This window comes from Scyliorhinus torazame, chromosome X, assembly GCF_047496885.1.
Source record: "Scyliorhinus torazame isolate Kashiwa2021f chromosome X, sScyTor2.1, whole genome shotgun sequence".
Lineage (NCBI taxonomy): Eukaryota > Metazoa > Chordata > Chondrichthyes > Carcharhiniformes > Scyliorhinidae > Scyliorhinus > Scyliorhinus torazame.
Window position 1 is genome coordinate 32,109,781 of NC_092738.1, and position 23,198 is coordinate 32,132,978.

The 23,198-nt window shown below is 46.3% G+C and overlaps 1 protein-coding gene across 3 annotated transcripts; it reads right to left on the reverse strand.

Annotated features, from left to right (window-relative positions):
• Positions 1 to 3,194: 3,194 nt before the first annotated feature.
• On the reverse strand, positions 3,195 to 9,422 carry zbtb39 (zinc finger and BTB domain containing 39). 3 transcript variants are annotated; one of them, XM_072494003.1, is made up of 2 exons: positions 9,290 to 9,422; positions 3,195 to 5,515 (listed from the first exon to the last, which is right to left on the reverse strand). In XM_072494003.1, the coding sequence occupies exon 2, from the start codon at positions 5,409 to 5,411 to the stop codon at positions 3,273 to 3,275; it is 2,139 nt and encodes a 712-aa protein (XP_072350104.1). In that variant the 5' UTR covers positions 5,412 to 5,515; positions 9,290 to 9,422; the 3' UTR covers positions 3,195 to 3,272. The 3 variants fall into 3 exon arrangements, with proteins under 3 accessions (XP_072350104.1, XP_072350105.1, XP_072350106.1); XM_072494004.1 differs by having other exon boundaries at positions 3,195 to 5,113; positions 9,290 to 9,413; XM_072494005.1 differs by having other exon boundaries at positions 3,195 to 5,143; positions 9,290 to 9,392.
• Between the last annotated feature and the right edge of the window lie 13,776 nt (positions 9,423 to 23,198).

The window sequence follows — 23,198 nt, forward strand, 5'->3', positions numbered from 1 at the left end:
TACTCATTGGAGTTTAGAAGGATGCGGGGGGATATTATTGAAACATATAAAATTATGAAGGGAATAGATAGGATAGATGCGGGCAGGTTGTTTCCACTGGTCAGGGAAAGCAGAACTAGGGGGCATAGCCTCAAAATAAGGGGAAGTAGATTTAGGAACGAGTTTAGGAGGAACTTCTTCACCCAAAGGGTTGTGAATCTCTGGAATTCCTTGCCCAGTGAAGCCGTTGAGGCTCCTTCTTTAAACGTTTTTAAGAAAAAGATAGATACCTTTCTAAAGAATAAAGGGATTCGGGGATATGGTGTACGGGCTGGAGAGTGGAGCTGAGTCCACAAAGATCAGCCATGATCTCATTGAATGGCGGAGCGGACTCGAGGGGCCAGATGGCCTACTCCTGTTCCTAGTTCTTATGTAAGATGCGCGAACACACGCGCCCTCTTGACCAGCCCATTTAACCCTCGAACATTCCAGGTGATCAGCCTAGTTGGGGGGCTAATTGCCCCCCCCCCCCCCCCTTCACCGATCAGCCATCCACTTTTTTGGGCCCGCCTCCAGCCCAATGCTCCACGCCTCCACCGGTCCACCCCCAGGCAGCCTCCGCCCCCAACCTCCTCTCTGTCCCTTAGCCCAAGTCGCTCCCTCGTCAGCAGAACATTTACCCCCCTCCCCTAGTACCAACCCTCTGTAACCCAACCCCTTGAATAAACCAAACATATGCACACCCCCCACTGCGCTTCTGAGAGCTAGCCCGCCCAGCTAGCTTGGTGGCCCCCATCCCTGGCGCTGGATAGTCTCCCACCTATTGTTCACCCCCCGCTCATAAACATACTCCAACATCAAACAATCCCCACACAATTGTGTGGGCAACACAGTAGCATAGTGATTAGCACAATTGCTTCACAGCTCCAGGGTCCCAAGTTCGATTCCCGGCTTGGGTCACTGTCTGTGCTGAGTCTGCACTTTCTCCCCGTGTGTGCGTGGGTTTCCTCTGGGTGCTCCGGTTTCCTCCCACAGTCCAAAGATGTGCAGGTTAGGTGGACTGGCCGTGCTAAATTGCCCTTAGTGTCCAAAATTGCCCTTAGTGTTGGGTGGGGTAACTGGGTTATGGGCATAGGATGGAGTTGTGCGGGTGGGAAGGGTGCTCTTTCCAAGAGCCGGTGCAGACTCGATGGGCCGAATGGTCTCCTTATGCACTGTAAATTCTATGAAATCTCTTTCTGATGACATAGGAAGCCAAACCTATCGGGGGAGACAGTCGCTTTAAACATTGTACCAGCATAAAGACAAAGTTAACGGAGGGTTTTGGCCATTGATCGATTAATTCCACGAGTACTCTTTCTCGTAACGGTTTTCATAGAAAATCAATCGGGTAGGTTTTTAAACCTGGTAATAATCAAAATGTACATGTTACAAGGTGACAAGCTAAAGAGCACACATTGCGGGAGTTCGTAATCACAGCCAGGCTGTCAGCAGGTAATGCCAAGCAGACGCTGAAGGAAGGAGTTTGTCCACGAACCTTCACTTACAGAGCAGGTTACACACCGACCCACTAGAGATATGGGATGAGATGGACTATTTTCACCCTCCTTTAGACAAGAGGCAACTAAACGAACACCCTTGCTTGCACCTTAGTCGAGAATAGTTAATGAGACCAGAAATCATTAATGTGGCCTTCCCTGCTATGTACAGCTCAGTTAAATGCCGCCTTCAACTAGCTGAGCCATCAAGGGGGGCAAATATATGTAGGTCTGTGCAAATAGATGAACATGATGGGCGATTAGGCCCAACGCGAACCTGATATGATCACACGTCAACAGTTAGTCTAACATAATGAACGCAGATGAACTTTTTTCTATGTAGGGCAAATTATCACTGACAAATATAAGCAACAATTTGGATGAAGTGGCATTTTGTGCAAGACAATGAATGGAAAATTGAATGGTCACCTGCTGTCGTTTTTAAGACGGGTTAATAGAGAGATCAAAACAGGGTTCATAATCTAGGATTCAAAGGCTTTAGATGACATTAAAACTGCAAGAGTAGTGCTGAAATGGGTGAGCAAATTTCATCAGAATTCCAAAGATTTTCCCTTGAATCACTTCTTGATATTGGATACCATTGTGCTTTGTTAAGTTGTTGTGGCCCAATTGTTAGATATTGTTTCACGATAAGAGCAGCATTAATTGTTTTTCTGACAAATGACCTGAAAATTCACTGGCTCTGTATCGCAATGTAATGGATCACATCATAAATCCTGGAGCATATCAGAAAATAAAATCCCCATTTTGCATACATCGTATTCAACCATTTCAGCAATTGATCAAACTATCTTTGTGCACTTCTAGATCAATCAATTGGCACCTAATAAAAAGTCAAAACAAATGATTGCTCATTTTTCAGTCCCAAAAGAGGCTCCACACATCCTCCATTAGTTGGGTGGCACAACAGGCTCAAAGTAGATTTTGTTGCTGCCCAATGGAGAACCATCAGATGAAATCACTGTACAGAAGGAACAAATACTGGTTTCTTTAGGTAACCTTGTTCGTTAGCTTGCCAGGCAGCTCAGAAAGCTGATGAAATTCATCAAATTACACGTGGATTTTCCTGAAAGGGGCTGCAGGGTTCAAAGTTCTACTGGTCCAATTTAAAGGACCTCTAGAGTGAGACGTTAGACAAGGCAAAAATCATTGTATTGCTGAAGCATTGTATTATAATCCACAATTTCTGACATTAATGGATGCACATGATTTGCCTGCAATGGTAGAAATTAAAATTCATTATAGCAGACCCTATAAGTCCCATTCAAAAGGTCCTGGTTGGGCGTGTAGGATAGCGCAAGGCCGAGTGGCCCAAAATGTCAATTCTTCGGAGATTATGACAACAACAGTACCATGTAACCGTGTACATTTGGATACCTAGATCCTGAAGCAGAAAACTGTCAAGAAAACAGGAGCTACAGTCCTGCACCAGCGCAGACTCTGATGCTTAAACTACAATGCAGTGGAGACATTTGATTTTTGCACAGTAGCACATTCACTGCTGCCCATTACCCCACATAAAAATAAAGCAACAACCTCATTATACAGTAGTTAGCACACTGAAAGGTAGTAATATTTATAAAATTTAATTTTTTGAAAGTTCTGCCAACTAGCACCTCTCCTTAAAAAAGTGATCTTAGTTTTGAAGGTCCACTGTACATTAAAATGAGACTTTATTGATATGAATACAGTTTTTCAAACCAATATTAAGACTGGCTCTTTTTCACACAAGGGTCAGTCCATCATTTTTACTGGCTGTTTGGAATGCACAATGTACATAAAAGTCTGTGCAATGTTAAAGTCAGGAGGAAGGCCTCCATCTTTGTGCATCTCCACATGTTTAATCATAAGGTTCAAGGTGGGACAGTACTTCTGGCAAACTGTGCAGCAATACATGAGGGCACCTGAATGAGTCTTTAGATGGTTTTTGACAGTCGATCGCCCCCTAAAGAACTTGTGGCACAGCTTGCATTCATAGGGTTTCTCTCCCGAGTGGATTCGCAGGTGATACTGAAACTCGCTAGAATGGGAAAACCTCTTCCCGCAAAATTCACATTCATACCAGTTCCCTTTAGAGTTGGTCTTGCCTTGGTTTGCGGGAAGGTTCAGAATAGTCTCTTGGTGTACACCAGGCATATATCCATCACTCGTAGACTCGTCTGATGGTGACGTCGTTAAGGTCTTTTTGAGCCACTGGTGTTGAGCAATGAGACCTTTTGTGCCGTCTAAATTATGCCTCTTGTGTATCTTCACATGGTTTTGATAAGAGGCTTCTAACCGGAACTTTCTACTGCAGAAATTACATTCATATAAATATTCCATACCCTGGTGTGAGGCCATGTGTTGCTCAAGAACAGTTCGATCTACAAAGCTATTACCACAGACAGAACATGAAAAAATAGATATATTCATGTGGGACAAAACATGCCACATTAGGCTACAGACTGACCTAGATGGTTGTTCACAGACACAACAGGACAGACTTTTCATGTCGAGATGAGAAAGGATATGCTCTTTCACAGCAAGGTAGTCTTTATTCATGGCCTTTCCACAGACAGCACAAAACAGTTCTGTGGGAGAGCCCCCAAAATTAGCTTCAGCTGGCAGGATGGTATTTGGCTGAACAATAATGTTAGTGTCATGTGGTTTACCCTTCCTATGTCCAGCCACTTGCCACTGCGTCACAAACTTCATTTCACACATATCACATGAGAAGAGAAAGATTCCAACGTGAGACAAAACATGGGTGATTCGTGAGCTTCTGTCAGTGAACTTGGCGCCACACACTGTGCACAGTCCCTCTTTCGCGTCAATGTGTAGTTTACTATGTTGTCTAATCAAGCCTATGTTGGCCAGTAAGACCTTGCCACACACCTGGCATGGCATGCTCTTGCCTTCACCATTAACATCCTTAACACAGACAAGATTGTCATCTTCGCTGTCGTCTGTTAGCTCAATTATCTCTTCAGAAGGGCCTCTGCTTTCTTGGTGATCATCAAAATTAAGGCCATCTTGCTCAATACCTTCAAACTGCATGCACTCCATTTCCTTCATTGAATGAACCTGGAGGTCAACATTGTTACTGACACAGGAACTATTATTCTCTTTGAGAGATTCTCCTGCCATCAATAGACTGGTTTGATTGTAATATCCATTACTCTGTATTTCATACAGCTCACATGGGCCTTTACTAGAGGCCTGAGACACATTTTCAGTTGATGTAGACTGGCTGTACTCCATTTCCAGGTTATCTTCAGTTTTTGTTGACTGTTGGTACATCACTGGCATATTTGGACCATTTTCATTCACAAGATTTTGTTCTTCACTTTTAAAACTCTCTCCCACTTCAACCTGCATGATGTAACCTCTGTTTTGACAAAACTGTGGGCCTTGGCCTCTGGAGTCTGACATGGGGGGATTTTGGTCATTCGAGGTCCCGGTTAGAGGTACATAGCCTTCAGTCGGTCCGTCTGTCGGTTTGTTGGTTTCTGTTTTTTCCAAGTCAGGGAAGGTAGAGTAACAAGCCTTCAGGAGATCCTGCATGCCTAACTTCTCTGCCATCTCATAGATAACACCTACATTGATGAGATCAGTGAAAAGTTCAGCTGTATAGATAAAATTCAAAATTCTTTCAAAATTTGCCGGGGTGATAAAGTCCACCACATACGTTCTTGCAGTGTTAACCTCAGAATTCAGAAAGACCTTCTGGAAGTAGCTAGCAGCACAGGCCAGCACTGACTTATGTGCTGAAAATGTCCGGTTGCCAACCACAATGATTACATCGCACATGGTTTCGGACAGCCTAAACTTATTGAGTTCCTTAAGAAGGTTATTAGGGTGGTCAGCACTGTGCAGTTTAATTCTCATACCCATTTCTGTTAGTGCTTTGGGAAACTTCCACTAAAATCAAATTGGATGGCCAATAAAGTACTTTGCCTTACACCTTTCCATGAACGTTATCTTGTATAAAGATAAGCCTGCAAATGAGAACAGTTAGGTCAGTTACAATGCAAGATTCTACAAATATAACATTCTTCAGTGCCTTATGTACCTTGTCAACCCACCTGGGGACTTAAAATTAAGGTTGTAGAGCTGTAAGGCTCTAGAATGACACAAGTCACAGTTGTCCAACACCTTTAACACAGTAAAATATCCCAAGGCACTTCACAGGAACATAATCAGATAAAAATTAACACTGAGCCGAAGAAGGAGACCTTAGTAGAGGTGACCAAACACTTGGTGAAAGTGGTAGGTTTTAAGCAGCATCTTTTGGAGGTAGGTGAATAATAGCATTAGAACATTAATTTGCTGATAATAAATTAATAAAACGCTTACATGGACACAAAGATGCATTAAAACAACCTCAACAACAGTTGAGTCAAAGAAGCAACTGCTTGGATTAGCACAGCTTAATGGAGTGGCCATTGAGGGACAGAGACAACACCATACTGTCATTGCCAAATTTACTGGATAGGTATAGGAAAGGGAGATGGTTAAATGACAATTCTATAACTTCCTAAGCACATGACTAGAACCTTCATATCCACTCTGTCTCAATTCAATTTCATCTCAACCTCCTCTGCTCCAGAGACCTTCATTTATTTTTACATTGAAAAACTTCTACTTCCTATCATGATAAATGTTGCATTGATTTATTTTTCAAAAATGTTTTTTTCGGAGTATATGGCAAAAATTGAGAATATTTTCAAATTTGCAGAGTTCTCGGAGTGTGCTTGCTGAATCGGAAATTGCTTGCTGTTGTGTGTTCAATTTGATCTAATTGGGCCAAGCTAAATAGGACTCCCTAACCGGCTGTTGGGAATGATTAGAGATTCAAACTAAGCAAACAGTATTTTCTCGCCAAGAGTTAAAATGTCTCCCAATCAGGCACCCACATGTAGATGACAAAGACTCTTGTTTCTCACAAATGTATGTTACTACAGGCCTTGTAATAATGTGTCTTAGTGGGAGCGCTGGAAGTGACACACAGATTTATTGCAGGATTTAGCACTTGACTTCCTGGTAACTCACACAGAGTCACTGATCCATTCAAACTGAGAAAATCCTGTTTTCCAATCTTCTGTCTGATGTTAGCTAAATTCAACAATCTGACAAATAGGCAGATCAGCAGGTGATTGCATTGAATAAAAACAACTGTAATGGGTGGCACGGTGGTGCAGTAATTAGCACTGCTGCCTCGTGGCATTGAGGACCCGGGTTCGATCCTGGCCCCGGGTCACTGTCCATGTGGGTTTGTACATTCTTCCCCGTGTCTGCATGAGTCTCACCCCCACAACACAAAGTGGATTGACCATGCTAAATTGCCCCTTAATTGGAAAAGAAAATGAATTGGGCACTTTAAATTTATTTTAAAAAGACAACTATAAAGTGCTCTACATACAAAAACAATGAACAACATAACATGGAGGGACATGATAGTGCACAGATTGTGCTACTGGACAGAGTCCTGGGTTCAAACCCCATCGTAGCAGTTTGAAAATTTGAATCCATTTTTTAAATGTCAGCATTCCATGATTCTGTGCATTTTCCCGATTAAAAACTGATCTATGGTCTTTGATACACTTTATACAGTTATAAAGCAGATAATGTAAAACCGTTCTTTGAGGAGGTAACAAGGAAGTTATACAAAGGAGAACCCGTGGATGTGATTTATTTAGATTTCCAGAAGGCCTTTGACAAGGTGCCGCATAGCAGACTGTTAAATAAGTTAAGAACACATGGTGTTCAGGATAAGATCCTTGCATGGATAGAGGATTGGCTGACTGGCAAAAGGCAGAGAGTGGGGATAAAGGGGTATTTTTCAGGATGGCAGCCAGTGACTAGTGGTGTGCCTCAGGGATATGTGCCGGGACCACAACTTTTTACAATATACATTAATGGATCTGGCAAAAAGAACTGGAGGCTCTGTTGCTAAGTTTGCAGATGATACAAAGATCTGTAGATGGACAGGTAGTATTGAGGAAGCAGGGAGGCTGCAGAAGGACATGGACAAGCTCAGAGAGTGGGCAATGAAGTGGCAAATTAAATACAATGTGGAAAAGTGTGAGGTTATGCACCTTGGAAGGAGGAATGGAAGCATAGTCTATTTTCTAAATGGGAAAAAGCTTAAGAAATCAGAAGCACTAAGGGACTTGGGAGTCCTTGTTCAAGATTCCCTTAAGAGTAACGTGCAGGTTCAGTCGGCAGTTAGGAAGACAAATGAAATGTCGAGAGGGCTAAAATACAAGACCAGGGATGTACTTCTGAGTCTATACAAGGCCCTGGTCAGACCCCAGATGGAGTATTGTGAGCAGTTTTGGGCCCCGTATCTAAGGAAGGGCTTGCTGGCCTTGGAAAGGGTCCAGAGGAGGTTCACAAGAATGATCCCTGGAATGAAGAGCTTGTCGTATGAGGAATGGTTGACGACTGGGTCTGTATTCATTGGAGTTTAGAAGGATGAGGGGGGATCTTATTGAAACTTACAGGATACTGCGAGGCCTGGATAGAGTGGACATGGAGAGGATGTTTCCACTTGAAGGAAAAACTAGACGCAGAGGACACAATCTCAGACTAAAGGGATGATCTTTCAAACAGAGATGAGGAGGAAGAATTTCTTCAGCCAGAGGGTGGTAAATCTGTGGAACTCTTTGCCGCAGAAGGCTGTGGAGGCCAAATCACTGAGTGTCTTTAAGACAGAGATAGATAGATAGGGTCTTGATTAATAAGGGGATTTGGGGTATGGGGAAAAGGCAGTAGAATGGGGGATGAGAAAAGTATCAGCGATGGCTGAATGGCGGAGCAGATTCGATGTGCCAAGTGGCATAATTCTGCTCCTATGCCTTATGGTTAATCAAGCAATAGTTTGCCTTTTAATATTTTCTATTGCATTCAGGAATTGTGAAAAGTTAAGTGCACATTTCACAGACCTACTGTGACAATGCAACAATACCTTATGCAAACTTCAAATATTTTTCCAATTAAGTGAGCATAAATATGCTGCATAAGAAAATAAGAGTTTAGTGAGTTTTATTTAATTTCACAGGTAGAACGTCGCTCAGGTTTCAAGCTAAGTAAAGCATTTCAACAGGCAGGGTGATTCGCAAGCTGAAACAAACAAAAATTCATGACTTCACATAACCAGGTATTAGCTATTTATGGAGATGTTTACACCGTAATAAGTAGCACTGGAATTCATTTAGCACTGGACAGCTTGCATGATTTCATTTAGCGAACCAGATGACAAACACACCCAAGTTCCTTTTAAATTCACTTTTGTTTTGCAGGCTTTTTCCAATTTGACTGTAATTAGAAATTTGATTCCCTTCGCCAGCAAACCCCTGGATTTCTGAGAAGAGGATACTTATTGCTCTTATTTGAAGCTGGAGTGGAGAAGGGATTTGCGGTGTATGAAGTTATTGGAGTGAGAAGCTCTGGCTGCCGGTTGCTGTCAGGAAGCTGGTGACAGACACAGACAGACAGCACGTTGACTGGGTCCCTGTCACAGGCTGGGCCGGCCCAGGTGGCAGCCTGAACCTGCCGGGAGGGACTCCTCTGGCTGGGTGTGGGCTGCAGCCAGCCCAGGCCCCCCGGCCCCGGGTTAGGGACACAGTCCCGGCCGCAGTAACAAAGGCCAAGCCTCACACCTCAGACATTTTGTTTTGCTCCGGTGCCGACACCCTTTCCCGGCCTGAAGAACACATCCTGCTGCAGTTCCAAACCCCAGCTTCATCCCCCGCTCCTCACAAGCTTACCGGCTGCTTTATAATACAATTAACGCTGTTTTCTCCACCATAGCAACACCGACATATCCAAGGCCCACAGCCGTCAGACAGTCACCCTGCCGGCCGGAGGACTCCGAGTGCTGACTCCGCCCTGCCGGCCGGAGGACTCCGAGTGCTGACTCCGCCCTGCCGGCCGGAGGACTCCGAGTGCTGACTCCGCCCTGCCGGCCGGAGGACTCCGAGTGCTGACTCCGCCCTACCGGCAGGTGGACAGTGTGCTGACTCCGCCCTGCCAGCAGGTGGACAGTGTGCTGACTCCGCCCTGCCAGCAGGAGGACTCCGAGTGCTGACTCCGCCCTGCCAGCCGGAGGACTCTGCTGACTCCGCCCTACCGGCAGGTGGACAGTGTGCTGACTCCGCCCTGCCAGCAGGTGGACAGTGTGCTGACTCCGCCCTGCCAGCAGGTGGACAGTGTGCTGACTCCGCCCTGCCAGCAGGAGGAGTGCTGACTCCGCCCTGCCAGCAGGAGGACTCCGAGTGCTGACTCCGCCCTGCCAGCCGGAGGACTCTGCTGACTCCGCCCTACCGGCAGGTGGACAGTGTGCTGACTCCGCCCTGCCAGCAGGTGGACAGTGTGCTGACTCCGCCCTGCCAGCCGGAGGACTCTGCTGACTCCGCCCTACCGGCAGGTGGACAGTGTGCTGACTCCGCCCTGCCAGCAGGTGGACAGTGTGCTGACTCCGCCCTGCCAGCAGGAGGAGTGCTGACTCCGCCCTGCCAGCAGGAGGACTCTGCTGACTCCGCCCTACCAGCAGGTGGACAGTGTGCTGACTCCGCCCTGCCAGCAGGTGGACAGTGTGCTGACTCCGCCCTGCCAGCAGGAGGAGTGCTGACTCCACCCTGCCAGCAGGAGGACTCAGAGTGCTGACTCCGCCCTGCCGGCAGGTGGACAGTGTGCTGACTCCGCCCTGCTGGCAGGTGGACAGTGTGCTGACTCCGCCCTGCCAGCAGGAGGCATGCTGACTCCGCCCTGCCGGCAGGTGGACAGTGTGCTGACTCCGCCCTGCCAGCAGGTGGACAGTGTGCTGACTCCGCCCTGCCAGCAGGTGGACAGTGTGCTGACTCCGCCCTGCCAGCAGGAGGAGTGCTGACTCCGCCCTGCCAGCAGGAGGACTCCGAGTGCTGACTCCGCCCTGCCGGCAGGTGGACAGTGTGCTGACTCCGCCCTGCCAGCAGGTGGACAGTGTGCTGACTCCGCCCTGCCAGCAGGTGGACAGTGTGCTGACTCCGCCCTGCCAGCAGGAGGAGTGCTGACTCCGCCCTGCCAGCCGGAGGACTCTGCTGACTCCGCCCTACCGCCCTGCCAGCAGGAGGACTCAGAGTGCTGACTCCGCCCTGCCAGCCGGAGGACTCTGCTGACTCCGCCCTACCGCCAGGAGGACTCAGTGCTGACTCCGCCCTGCCGGCAGGTGGACAGTGTGCTGACTCCGCCCTGCCGGCAGGTGGACAGTGTGCTGACTCCGCCCTGCCAGCAGGAGGAGTGCTGACTCCGCCCTGCCAGCCGGAGGACTCTGCTGACTCCGCCCTACCGCCCTGCCAGCAGGAGGACTCCGAGTGCTGACTCCGCCCTGCCAGCCGGAGGACTCTGCTGACTCCGCCCTGCCAGCAGGAAGACTCAGTACTCCGAGTGCTGACTCTGTACTCCGAGTGCTGGCTCCACCCTGCCGGCCGGAGGACTCCGAGTGTTGACTCTGTACTCCGAGTGCTGGTCCCGCCCTGCCAGCACGAGGACTCTGTACTCCGAATGCTGGCGCCGCCCTGCCAGCCGGAGGACTCTGTACTTCGAATGCTGGCGCCGGCCGGAGGACTCTGTACTTCGAATGCTGGCGCCGGCCGGAGGACTCTGTACTCCGAATGCTAGCGCCGCCCTGCCGGCCGGAGGACTCTGTACTCCGAATGCTAGCGCCGCCCTGCCGGCCGGAGGACTCTGTACTCCCGAGTGCTGGCGCCGCCCTGCCGGCCAGAGGACTCTGTGCTCCGAGAGCTGGCGCCGCCCTGCCGGCCGGAGGACTCTGTACTCCCGAGTGCTGGCGCCGCCCTGCCGGCCAGAGAACTCTGTGCTCCGAGTGCTGGCGCCGCCCTGCCGGCCGGAGGACTCACTCCCAGTCTCAGCGTTCACAAATTCTCTCAATTATCCATTCGTTCACACTCATGCTCACACTCCGCACCACACTAGTGAAAGACAGGACACACCATCGAGAGGCAATTTATTTTTGTTTTGAATAGCGTGCACATGGCCAATTCAAATGAAAATGTAATTTAGAAAGGAGTTTCTAAGAGCATTCCATGGACATCAAGAGCAATGGTATTTGACTTTAGTCGTCAAAACAGAAAATGATTTTATAAATGATATACAAAGCTAGTAGTTAAGGAATATGAAGACCTATATAAAAAGACAAGCCTTAAGGCTTTCTGCCTTAATGCCCGGAGCATTCACAATAAAGTGGATGAATTAATCGCATGTGAACATGTTATGTTATAGTCAGTATTACAGAAACATGGCTCCAGGGCAACCAGGGATGGGAATTGAACATCCAGGGATATTCAGTAGTTACGAAGGACAGGTGGGGTTGTGTTGCTGGTTAAAGAAGAAATTCATGCAGTAGTCAGGAAGGATATTGGCTCATGACCAATCTGTATGGGTGGAGCTGAGAAATACCAAGAGGCAAAAAGCATTAGTGGGGGTTGTATATAGACCCCCCAGTCTGTAGTGGTGATGTTGGGAATGGCATTAAACAGGAAATTAGATATGCATACGATAAAGGATGCAATAATTATGGGTAACTTAAATCTGCATAGAAATTGAGGAACCGACAAGAGGCGATGCCATCCCAGACTGGGTATTGTGAAATGAGAAAGGAATAACTGGCAGTCTAGTTGTGCGAGGCCCCTTGGGGATGAGCAACCATAATATGATAGAATTCTTCGTCGAGATGGAGAGTGACGTAGTTGATTCTGAGACTACGGTCCTGAATATAAATAAAGGAAACTACGATGGTTTGCGGCACGAGTTGGCTTTGATGGATTGGGAAACATTACTTAATCAAGGGATGATGGTGGCAGGCAATGGCAAATATTCAAAGAGCTCATGAGTGAACTGCAACAATTGTTCATTGACCAGAGAGTGACACAGAAAAGCATTCTGGGAGAAATCATTGCAGTCACCACAACTAGGAAGGGGATTGAGGAGAAGGACCTGTGTACTCGACAGGAGGAATAACATTTACCAGAGGGTGGCACTGAAAAGCATTCTGGGAGAAATCAATGCAGTCACCACAACTAGGAAGGGGATTGATGAGGGCCCACTGCCAAAGAACGGGATAACCTCAAACATTACATTGCTGTAGTGTTTCCATTCCTCCTCAAACAAAAAAAGACAGTACTTGAGGAGAGCACCAGACCTGCGAGGGACACTTTGAGTGTGGATTTAAGACGGCAGCTGATTGGTGAATACGTCCTTGTGAGTGTTTTAATTTATTAAAGTAATTTAATATTTAATAGTGAGTTAGTCATGACAGTTAGTGGGCCTTGGTGTTCCACCTGTGACATGTGGTCAATCATGAATGCTGACAACATCCCTGACAATTACATCTGCAAGAAGTGTATTCAGCTGCATTTACTGACTGAATGAATGGATCGGTTTTAGCAGCAGCTGGAGGTACTAATGAGCAACTAAATAGCGGGAAGCGTCATAGATAGAAGTTATAGAGACACGGTCACACCCAAGGTACAGGAAGATAGATGGGTGACCGCTAGACAGGGCAGGCAGTCAGTGCAGGAGTCCCCTGTAGCTGTGCCCCTCTCCAATATGTATGCCCTTTTGAATACTGTTATGGGCGAGGCATTTCAGAACCCCAAAATGTATCATGGAGTTCAACCAACCTCTCCCTTTAATGGATTTGTTGCTTTTCCGAGCACACGGCTTGTTCCCCAGGTGTGGGATTACAATTATGGACACGCGGGTTTTTAAACACAAAACACTGTTTATTCCATGAACTCAACTTAACATCGTAAATAAACATTGGATCTCTTAACACCCCTTACTTCAAAGATAACTCCGAAAATGTTGCAACAGTAAATAATTCCTTAAACTGTTCCTTCAAACTTCCAAGAGACTGAACACCTTTAAACAGAATCACATCAGATTAAAGGATATATATAGTTTCTGTAGAATGGCAGAGATATATTAGCTTGCTTGATTTCAGTTCCTGCAGCTCTCTGGAAACACACAGACACAACCAAACTGCTTTCTCAAACCTGGCTTTCTACTTTTTAATCAGCTCACAGCATAACAGCCAGGCACTTTTAAACTGCTCTCAGCAAAACCAGCCAGGTTCTTTTTTTCACCTGCTCTCAGCTAAACCAGCCAGGTTCTTTCCAAAACTGAAACTTAAAAACCTGCAAAACACAGACTGCAAAATGGCTGAACTGAGCTGAGCTCCACCCACTCTATGACATCACTGTTTTCTTAAAGGTACATTGCTTAAACATCCACGTCTTAAAGGCACTCTCGCATGACAATACTGATGAGGGGGGTGGCCCATCAGGTGACAGCAGCAGCAGTAGCCAGAGCGGTGGCACCATGGCTGGCCCTGCTGTACAGAGGACGGGGTGGCAAAGCATCACACAGCAATACTAATTGTGGATTCGATAGTCAGGGGCACAGATAGATGCTTCTGAGATTGCGAAAGAGACTCCAGGATGGTGTGTTGCTTTCCGGTGCCAGGGATGTCTCTGAATGGGTACAGGACATCCTGAAACAGAAGGGCAAACAGGCAGATGCCATTGTCCACATTGGTACAAATGACATAGGCAGGAAGAGCAGCAAGGTCCTGCAAAGACATTACAGGGAGTTGGGTAGTAAGCTAAAAAGCAGGAACTCTAGGGTCACCAAAAGAGAAAATGCTGGAAAATCTCAGGAGATCTGGCAGCATCTGTAGGGAGAGAAACGAGCTGACGTTTTGAGTCCAGATGACCCTTTGTCAAAGCTAAAAGGTATAGAAAGTGGGAGATATTTATACTGTACGGTGAGGGAATGAAAGCTGAGTCATAGCCACAGAAACCAATGGAAAAGCATGCTAATGGCTGTCCCCAGAGAGAATAAAAGATGTGAAAATGTATTAAGGTTGACAGGTTCCCTGGGCCGGATGGTATATATCCCAAGTTAATGTGGGAGGCAAGAGAGGAAATAGCTGGGACATTTGCATCATCTTTGACCACAGGCGAGGTTCCAGAGGACTGGAGAATAGCTAATGTTATCCCTTTGTTCAGGAAGGGCAGCAGGGATAACCCAGGTAATTATAGGCTGGTGAGCCTGACGTCAGTGGTGGGGAGGCTGTTGGAGAAGATAGTGAGGGACAGGATTTATTCACGTTTTGACACGAATGAGCTCGTTATCGATAGGCAACTTGGTTTTGTGCAGGGAAGGTCATGTCTTACCAACGTGATAGAGTTTCTTGAGGAGGTGACAAAATTAATTGATGAGGAAAAGGCTGTGGATGTCGTCTAAGGGGGTTGACAAGGTCCCTCATGGTAGACTGGTACAAAAGATAATGTCGCATGGGATTCGGGCTGTGCGAGCGAGATGGATACACAACTGTCTTGACAACAGGAGTCAGAGAGTAACAATAGAGTGGGGTTTTTCAGAATGGAGATCTGTAACTAGTGATGTTCCACAGGGATCAGTGCTGGGACACTGTTGTTTGTAATAGATATAAATGATCTGGAGGAAAATGTAGATGGTCTGATTAGTAAGTTTGCAGATTGTGAAGGGGATTGTCAGAGAATACAGCTGAATATAGATAGATTGGAGAGTTGGACAGAGAAATGGCAGATGGAGTTCCAGAAAAATGTGAGATGATGCATTTTGGAAGATCAAATTCAGGTGTGAATTGTACAGTGAATTGCAGAACCCTTGGGAGCATTGACATACAGAGGGATCTGGGCGTTCGGGTCCATAATTCTATGAAAGCGGCAATGCTGGTGGATAATCACCGATGACTGTGTTTATGTATTTTCATTGTGTATTTTATGTTTGCCCTATGTATTTTTCATCTACTAAAAGATCTGTCTGAACTGGACACCGAACAATACTTTTTACTGTACCTCGGTACACGTGACAATAAACAAATTCATTCCATTCCAATAAGCATACGCATGCTTGCCTTCTTCGGCTGGGGCATTGAGTACAAGAGTTGGCAGGTCATGTTACAGTTGTATAAAACTTTAGTTCGGCCACGTTTGGAATATTGTGTGCAGTTCTGGTCGCCACATTACCAGAAAGACGTGGATGCTTTGGAGAGAGTGCAAAGAAGGTTTACCAGGATGTTGCCTGGTCTGGAGGGTGTTAGCGATGAGGAGAGGTTGTTTTTGTTGGAAAGACGGAGGCTGGGGGGAGACCTGATTGGCGTCTACAAAATTCCGAGAGGTATAGACAGGGTGAATAGTCAGAAGCTTTTTCCCAGGGAGGAAGACTCAGTTACAAGGGGGCACAGGGTCAAGGTGGGAGGGGCAGAGTTTAGGGGATATATGCGGGGAAAGTTTTTCACGCAGAGGGTGGTGGGTGCCTGGAACGCGTTACCAGTGGAGGTGGTGGAGGCCGGCACGAAAGCAGCATTTAAGGTGTATCTTGATAGACACGTGAACGGGCGGGGAATGGAGAGATACAGATCGTTTGGGCAATAAGTAGTAGGTCTAAATAAGGAATCTGGATCGGTGCAGGCTTGGTGGGCCGAAGGGCCTGTTCCCGTGCTGGAATGTTCTTTGTTCTGTCTGGCACAAAAATAAACTGGGAAAGGTTTCCAAACCATGGTTTACAAGAGAAATTAGAGATAGTATTCAATCCAAGACGCATTCAAATTGGCCAGCAAAAAATAACAGGTCTGAGGATTGGTTGCAGTTTAGAATTCAGCAAAGGAGGACCAAGGGATTGATTAAGAAAGGGAAAATAGAGTACGAGAGTAAGCTTGCAGGGAACATACAAACTGACTGTAAACGTTTCTATAGGTACATGAAGAGGAAAAGATTGGTGAAGCCAAATGTAAGTCCCTTACAGTCAGAAACAGGGTACGTGGCACAGTGGTTAGCACTGGGACTGATTCAGGTTCGGATCCCGGCCCTGGGTCACTGTCCGTGTGGAGTTTGCCCATTCTCCCCATGACTGCGTGGGTCTCACCCCCACAACCCAAAGATGTGCAGGGTAGGTGGATTGGCCACAATAAATTGACCCTTAATTGGAAAAAAATAATGATTGGGTACTCTAAATTTAAAAAAAAAACAAAAAAAAAAGAAATGGGAATTTATAATGGGGACAAAGAAATGGCTGGTCAACTAAACACATACTTTGGTTTTCTCTTCACAAATAACGTATCAGAAATGTTGGGAAACACAGGGTTTAGTGAGAGGGAGGAACTGAAGGAAATGAGTATTAGTAGAGAAATGGTGTTGGGGAAATTGATGGGATTGAAGGCCGATAAATCCCCAGACTCTGTTAATCTAAATCCCAGAGTATTTAAGGAAGTGACCCTAGAAATAGTGGATGCATTGGTGGTCATCTTGCAGGATTCTATAGACTTTGGAACAGTTCCTGCAGATTGGAGGGGAAATGTAACCTCATTATTTAAAAAGGGAGGTAGAGAGAAAACAGGGAATTATAGACCAGTCAGCCTGACGCCGGTAGTGGGGAAAATACTATAGAGTCCATTATAGAAGATTTAATAGCAGTGAACACAGAGCATGTCATAGTATATCATGGTGCAGACACACACACACACACTGATGAACATGCAGTGGGACCAATCAGCATACACAACACCGCAGCCAATCACCAGTGAGAGCACACGCACTTATAAAGACAGGGAACAGGAGAGTTCCCGCTCATTCTAGTAGCAGCCAGCTCGGAGCACAGAGCTCACAGCCTGCAACACAGACATTCACCATGTGCTGAGTGCATCACCTGGTTAGGACTAGGCAAGGGTCAACAGTTAAAGCTGGTATTGCATTTACCCACAGTTCAGGTATGTTAATATAGTTAACCTTATAATAAAATAGAGTTGCACCACTTCCAGTGTTGGTGACCTGTTTGTGATCCAGAACACCCAACACATCAGAACATAGTGGAGAAGGAGGCCATTCGGCCCATCGAGTCTACACCGACCCACTTAAGCCCTCACTTCCACCCTATCCCCGTAACCCAATAACCCCTCCTAACCTTTTTTTGGTCACTCAGGGCAATTTATCATGGCCAATCCACCTAACCGGCACATTGTTGGACTGTGGGAGGAAACCGGAGCACCCGGAGGAAACCCACGCAGACATGGGGAGAACGTGCAGACTCCGCACAGACAGTGACCCAGCGGGGAATCGAACCTGGGACCCTGGCGCTGTGAAGCTACTGTGCTAACCACTTGCGCGACCTTGCTGCCCTACAGTGCAATTGGAAAACAGTGTCAGGATCAGACAGAGTCAGCATGGATTTATGAAAGGGAAAAACTGGTTGGCAGACAGGAAACAAAATAAGAATTAATGGTCTTTTTCCGAATGGCAGGCAGTGACGAATGGGGTACTGCAGTGATCAGGATCCCAGCTATTCACAATATATATTAATGATTTTGATGAGGGAACTAAATGTAATCTTTCCAAGTTTGCAGATGACACAAAGCTGTATGGGAGGGTGAGCTGTGAGGAGGATTCAGAGATGCTTAATGTGGGAGCAAAAACAGGAAGGCAGATTATTAATTATTATCTGAATGTCTGTAGATCGAGAGAGGGGAATGTGCAACAAGACCTGGCTGTCCTGGTACACCAGTCGCTGAAGGTAAGCAGCAGGCGGTGAAGGCAAATGGTATGTTGGCCTTCATAGCGAGAGGATTGGAGTACAGGAGCAGGGATGTCTTGCTGCAATTATACAGGGCCTTGGGTGAGACCACACCTGGAATATTGTGTGCAGTTTTGGTCTCCTTATCCGAGGCAGTGGGGAGGCGGTGGCATAGTGGTATTGTCACTGGACTAGTAATCCAGAGACCCAGAGTAACGCTCTGGGGACCTCGGTTCAAATCCCGCCGCTGCAGATGGTGAAATTTGAATTCAATAAAAATCTGGAGTTAAAAGTCTAATGATGACCATGAAACCATTGTTGATTGTCGTAAAAACCCATCTGGTTCACTAATGTCTTTAGGAAAAGAAATCTGCCATCCTCACCCGGTCTGGCCGATATGTGACTCCAGACCCACAGCAATGTGGTTGACTCTTAACTGTCCCTTCAAGGGCAATTCAGGATGGGCAATAAATGCTGCTACCCACATTAAAAATGGGTGATCGCTTTGCTGAGCATCTTCGGTCTGTGCGCATTCAGGATCCTGACCTTCCCATTCCTTGCCATTTTAACAAAAGACCCTGCTCCCATGCCCACATGTCTGCCCTTGGCCTGCTGCAATGTTCCAGTGAAGCTCAACGCAAGCTGGAGGTACAACATCTCATCTTCCAGTTAGGCACGCCTTCCGGTCTCAACATCGAATTCAACAACTTCAGATGATCAGCTCTACCCCACCCCTTTGATTTTATCCCATTTCATTTTAACTGTCTTTTACCTTTTTATTTCTTTCTCGTCTTTCTTTATATATATATATATATATATTCCCCCCCCACTCTTTGCTTACCTTTTCTCCCCTTTGCTTCTCCCTTCCCCTCCCCACCCCTGTTTCTCATTTTACCTCTCTCCCACCCATGTCCCTCCCTCCCCCCACATCTACAGTTCACCCTCTGATTTTAGTTTCTCTTCTGTTTGGCCTCTCACACCTTTTGTTCTCTCTGGGGACTGCCATTAGCGCTCTTTCCCCTTGGTTTCTGTGGCTATGACTCATCTTTCATTCCCTCACCGTACAGTATAAATATCTCCCACTCTCTGTGCCTTTTAGCTTTGACAAAGAGTCACCTGGACTCATAGATTCTCCGAATTTACAGTGCAGAAGGAGGCCATTTGGCCCATCGAGTCCGCACGCCAGAAAGAGCACCCCAACTCACCCCACCCCACCCCCACAAAACATTAGCTCTTTTCTCTCCTTACAGATGCTGCTAGACCTGCTGAGATTTTCCAGCATTTTCTCTTTTCGATTTAAAAAAATGTTCTTGCTATACAGGGAATGAAGCAAAGTTTTACCAGACTGATTCCTGGGATGGCAGGAATGACATACGAGGAGAGATCAAACCTGTTAGGATTATATTCGCTGGAGTTCAGAAGAATGTTCATAGAAACATAGAAAATACTAACAGGACTAGGCAGGAAGGATATCCCGGATGGTGGGGCTGACCAGAACCAGGGGTCACAATCTGAGGACACGGGGTAGACAATTTAGGACTGAGAGAGAGAAAAATATCTTCACCCAGAGAGTGGTGAGCCTGTGGAATTTGCTGCTAATGAGTGGAGGAGCAGGCCCGAAGGGCAGAATGGCCTCCTACTGCTCCTATTTTCTATGTAATAAAGAAATTCACAGTACAGGGATTATTAACATGACTTCTGATAGTAATTGAGATATTTGTCAATCAGCAATTTATAAAAGAATTAAAGTGAGACCATGAGAGAAATAAAAGAATTGGTCCAATGGTAATGGTCCATTAGTTATGTGTAATCTATCGCGTACGAATAAAACTAGAACTATGCTAAAGCCATGGAATTAATCAGAGGAAAATGGACAGGGGGGAAATAAGATACTTAAAATCTCAAGACTTAGTCATATCTTCACTCCGTGAAGCTCGGGTGAAAACATTTGAATTGCCCATGGGGGTAGTATGCTCTGAAAATAACACAGACTCCTGTGCAGGAGGTCGAGAGCATGGCCAAGGGTCGACAGAGGCTACATCATCTGGAATGCACCCTGGCTGCCAAACAAATGGCCACACGGACTCAAGCTCTTGTTCCAGGACAATAGGATGTCAAGCACTGGAACTTTGTCCTCGAGTGGAGCACCCACCATGCACTTGTTTGCGAGCACATTGACGGGTGAGGGGCCACTTGAGAGAGGAGGCAGTACTACCTGAGCCTGGGTCCCCCAAAGGCACACATGCACTGTGTACACCCCCCCTCTCCCGGGCCCTGATACAGTTGGAACTGTGTGTTATGAACTCTTCAATATGGTCAATTTTGGGCTTTATGTACTGCTAAGAAATATTTAATCTATGGGTTTTTCTTTGGTTCTGGAGACTGTGCCAGCCTAACAACGTGACCAACTGGGAGACAGTGGAATCTCATGAGTAATTGTTTGTAACAAAACAAGCTGCCTAGCATTGAACGTACTCAAGGAGGGTAATGTTTTTTGTTTCTTCTTGTTTCGAGGGATGATGGTCCTGCTGATTGCGGTTTCCCAGCAAGGAGAAATGGGACAGCCTAATTTGGGGGCATCTTTTATAGCCCCCTCCCTGTTTGGTGTGAGCAGAGGGTATCCTAAAGAGAATGTATCTGATCACCCCTCTGACAAACTTTTCACAATATACATTAATGATCTGGAAGAAGGTACTGAAGGCACTGTTGCTAAGTTTGCAGATGATACAAAGATCTGTAGAGGGACAGGTAGTATTGAGGAAGCAAGGGGGCTGCAGAAGGACTTGGACAGACTAGGAGAGTGGGCAAAGAAGTGGCAGATGGAATACAATGTGGAAAAGTGTGAGGCTATGCACTTTGGAAGGAGGAATTTAGGCATCGACTATTTTCTAAATGGGGAAATGCTTCGGAAATCAGAAGCACAAAGGGACTTGGGAGTCCTTGTTCACGATTCTCTTAAGGTTAACGTGCAGGTTCAGTCGACAGTTAGGAAGGCAAATGCAATGTTAGCATTCATGTCGACAGGGCTAGAATACAAGACCAGGGATGTACTTCTGAGGCTGTATAAGGCTCTGGTCAGACCCCATTTGGAGTATTGGGAGCAGTTTTGGGCCCCGTATCTAAGGAAGGATGTGCTGGCCTTGGAAAGGGTTCAGAGGAGGTTCACAAGAATGATCCCTGGAATGAAGATTTTGTCATACAAGGTTGAGGACTCTGGGTCCGTACTCGTTGGGGTTGAGAAGGATGAGGGGGCATCTTATTGAAACTTACAGGATACTGCGGGGCCTGGATAGAGTGGATGTGGAGAGGCTATTTCCACGTGTAGGAAAACCTAGAACCAGAGGACACCACCTCAGATTAAAGGGACGATCCTTTAAAACAGCGATGAGGAGGAATTTCTTCAGCCAGAGGGTGGTGAATCTGTGGCACTCTTTGCCGCAGAAGGTTGTGGAGGCCAAATTGCTGAGTGTCTTTAAATTGATTAATTAAAAAAATTTTTTTTTAGAGTGCCCAATTCATTTTTTTTCCAATTAAGGGGCAATTTAGCGAGGCCAATCCACCTACCCTGCACATCTTTGGGTTGTGGAGGCGAAATCCATGCAAACACTGGGAGAATGTGCAACCTCCACACAGACAGTGACCCAGAGCCGGGATCGAACCTGGGACCTCGGCACCGTGAGGCAGCAGTGCTAACCACTGTTCTTGATTAATCAGGGGTTATGGGGAGAAGGCAGGAGAATGGGGATGAGCAAAATATCAGCCATGATAGAATGGCGGAGCAGACTGGATGGGTCGAGGGGCCTAATTCTGCTCCTTTGTCTTATGGTCTTATAATTTCCAAGTTCACCAATATAAATTGCTAACCACCAATTTTGTAGGTGATTAATGCCTTACCAAACATTATGTAATTTAGAAAGACTTGCATTTATACAGTGCTTCATGACCACTGGACGTTCCAAAGTGCTTTACAGCCAATGAAGTACTTGTCGAAGTGTAGACGCTGTTGTAATGTTGGAAACACAACAGCCAATGTTGTACACAGCAAGCTCCCACAAAGAGTAATGCGATAATGACCCAGATCATCTGTTTTTGTGACATTGTTGCGAATAAATCTGGGTGCTCCGGTTTTCTCCCACATGTCCCAAAAGACATGTTATTAGGTGAATTGGACATTCTGAATTCTCCCTCCATGGAGGCGCCAGAGTGTGGCAACTAGGGGCTTTTCACAATAACTTTATTGCAGTGTTAATGTATGCCTACTTGTGGCAATAAAGATTATAATAAATATTGTCCAGAACGATGAAGACACGCCCCTGCTGTTCTTGAAGAAGTGTCATGGGAACATTTAACAACTCAACTGCAAGTAAACAGCCCCAAGTGCAGCGTACCCTCAAGTAGTGTCCTGGACTGACAGCTTCATTTGTGTGCATACATATCCAATGTGCACAGCAATTGCTGCCAATCAGAGCTAGAAACAATGCAGTCACACGGAGATAAATACTATTCTCAGCAAAATGCACAACTGGATCCACAAATTGAAATGTGAAGTTTTGCAATAAAAAAAAATAAAACAAAACTCTGTAACCTCAATATTCCAAGATGCGGAGGGAGCCTCATTGTCACAGGGCACAGGTGGAAAATTAGGCTTTCATCCATGCACCAAAGTCGTCATGTACGTAATTTTCTGATGGCCCATTTTGAAGATAAAATTAGACCTTTCTACTGGCATGTGCAACCGACACGTACATTGAATATTTATCCTTGGGAATTCGGAAGCTTGGCTGTTAAATACTGTGGTGATGTGCATCAATGTAAATACATGTAGGCTAGCTAGACACTAGAGGGAGCACCAGTGACATCACACACACACACACACACAAACTCAACCAATAGATCAAGTAGATAGAACACGACCAATGGACATTCACAATACACAAGGAGGTGACGCGACCACAGGCGGGCATTACACCAACCCATATATAAAGGACACCACACACATGATCTGCCTCTTTCCAGTGGAGACAGTCAGTGAGTACAGACACAGGGTTGATTCAATACTACACC

Excerpts from the sequence above, each read along its gene's own strand:
- zbtb39 (XM_072494003.1), bottom strand. The coding sequence starts at position 5,411 with ATGGGTATGAGAATTAAACTGCACAGTGCTGACCACCCTAATAACCTT.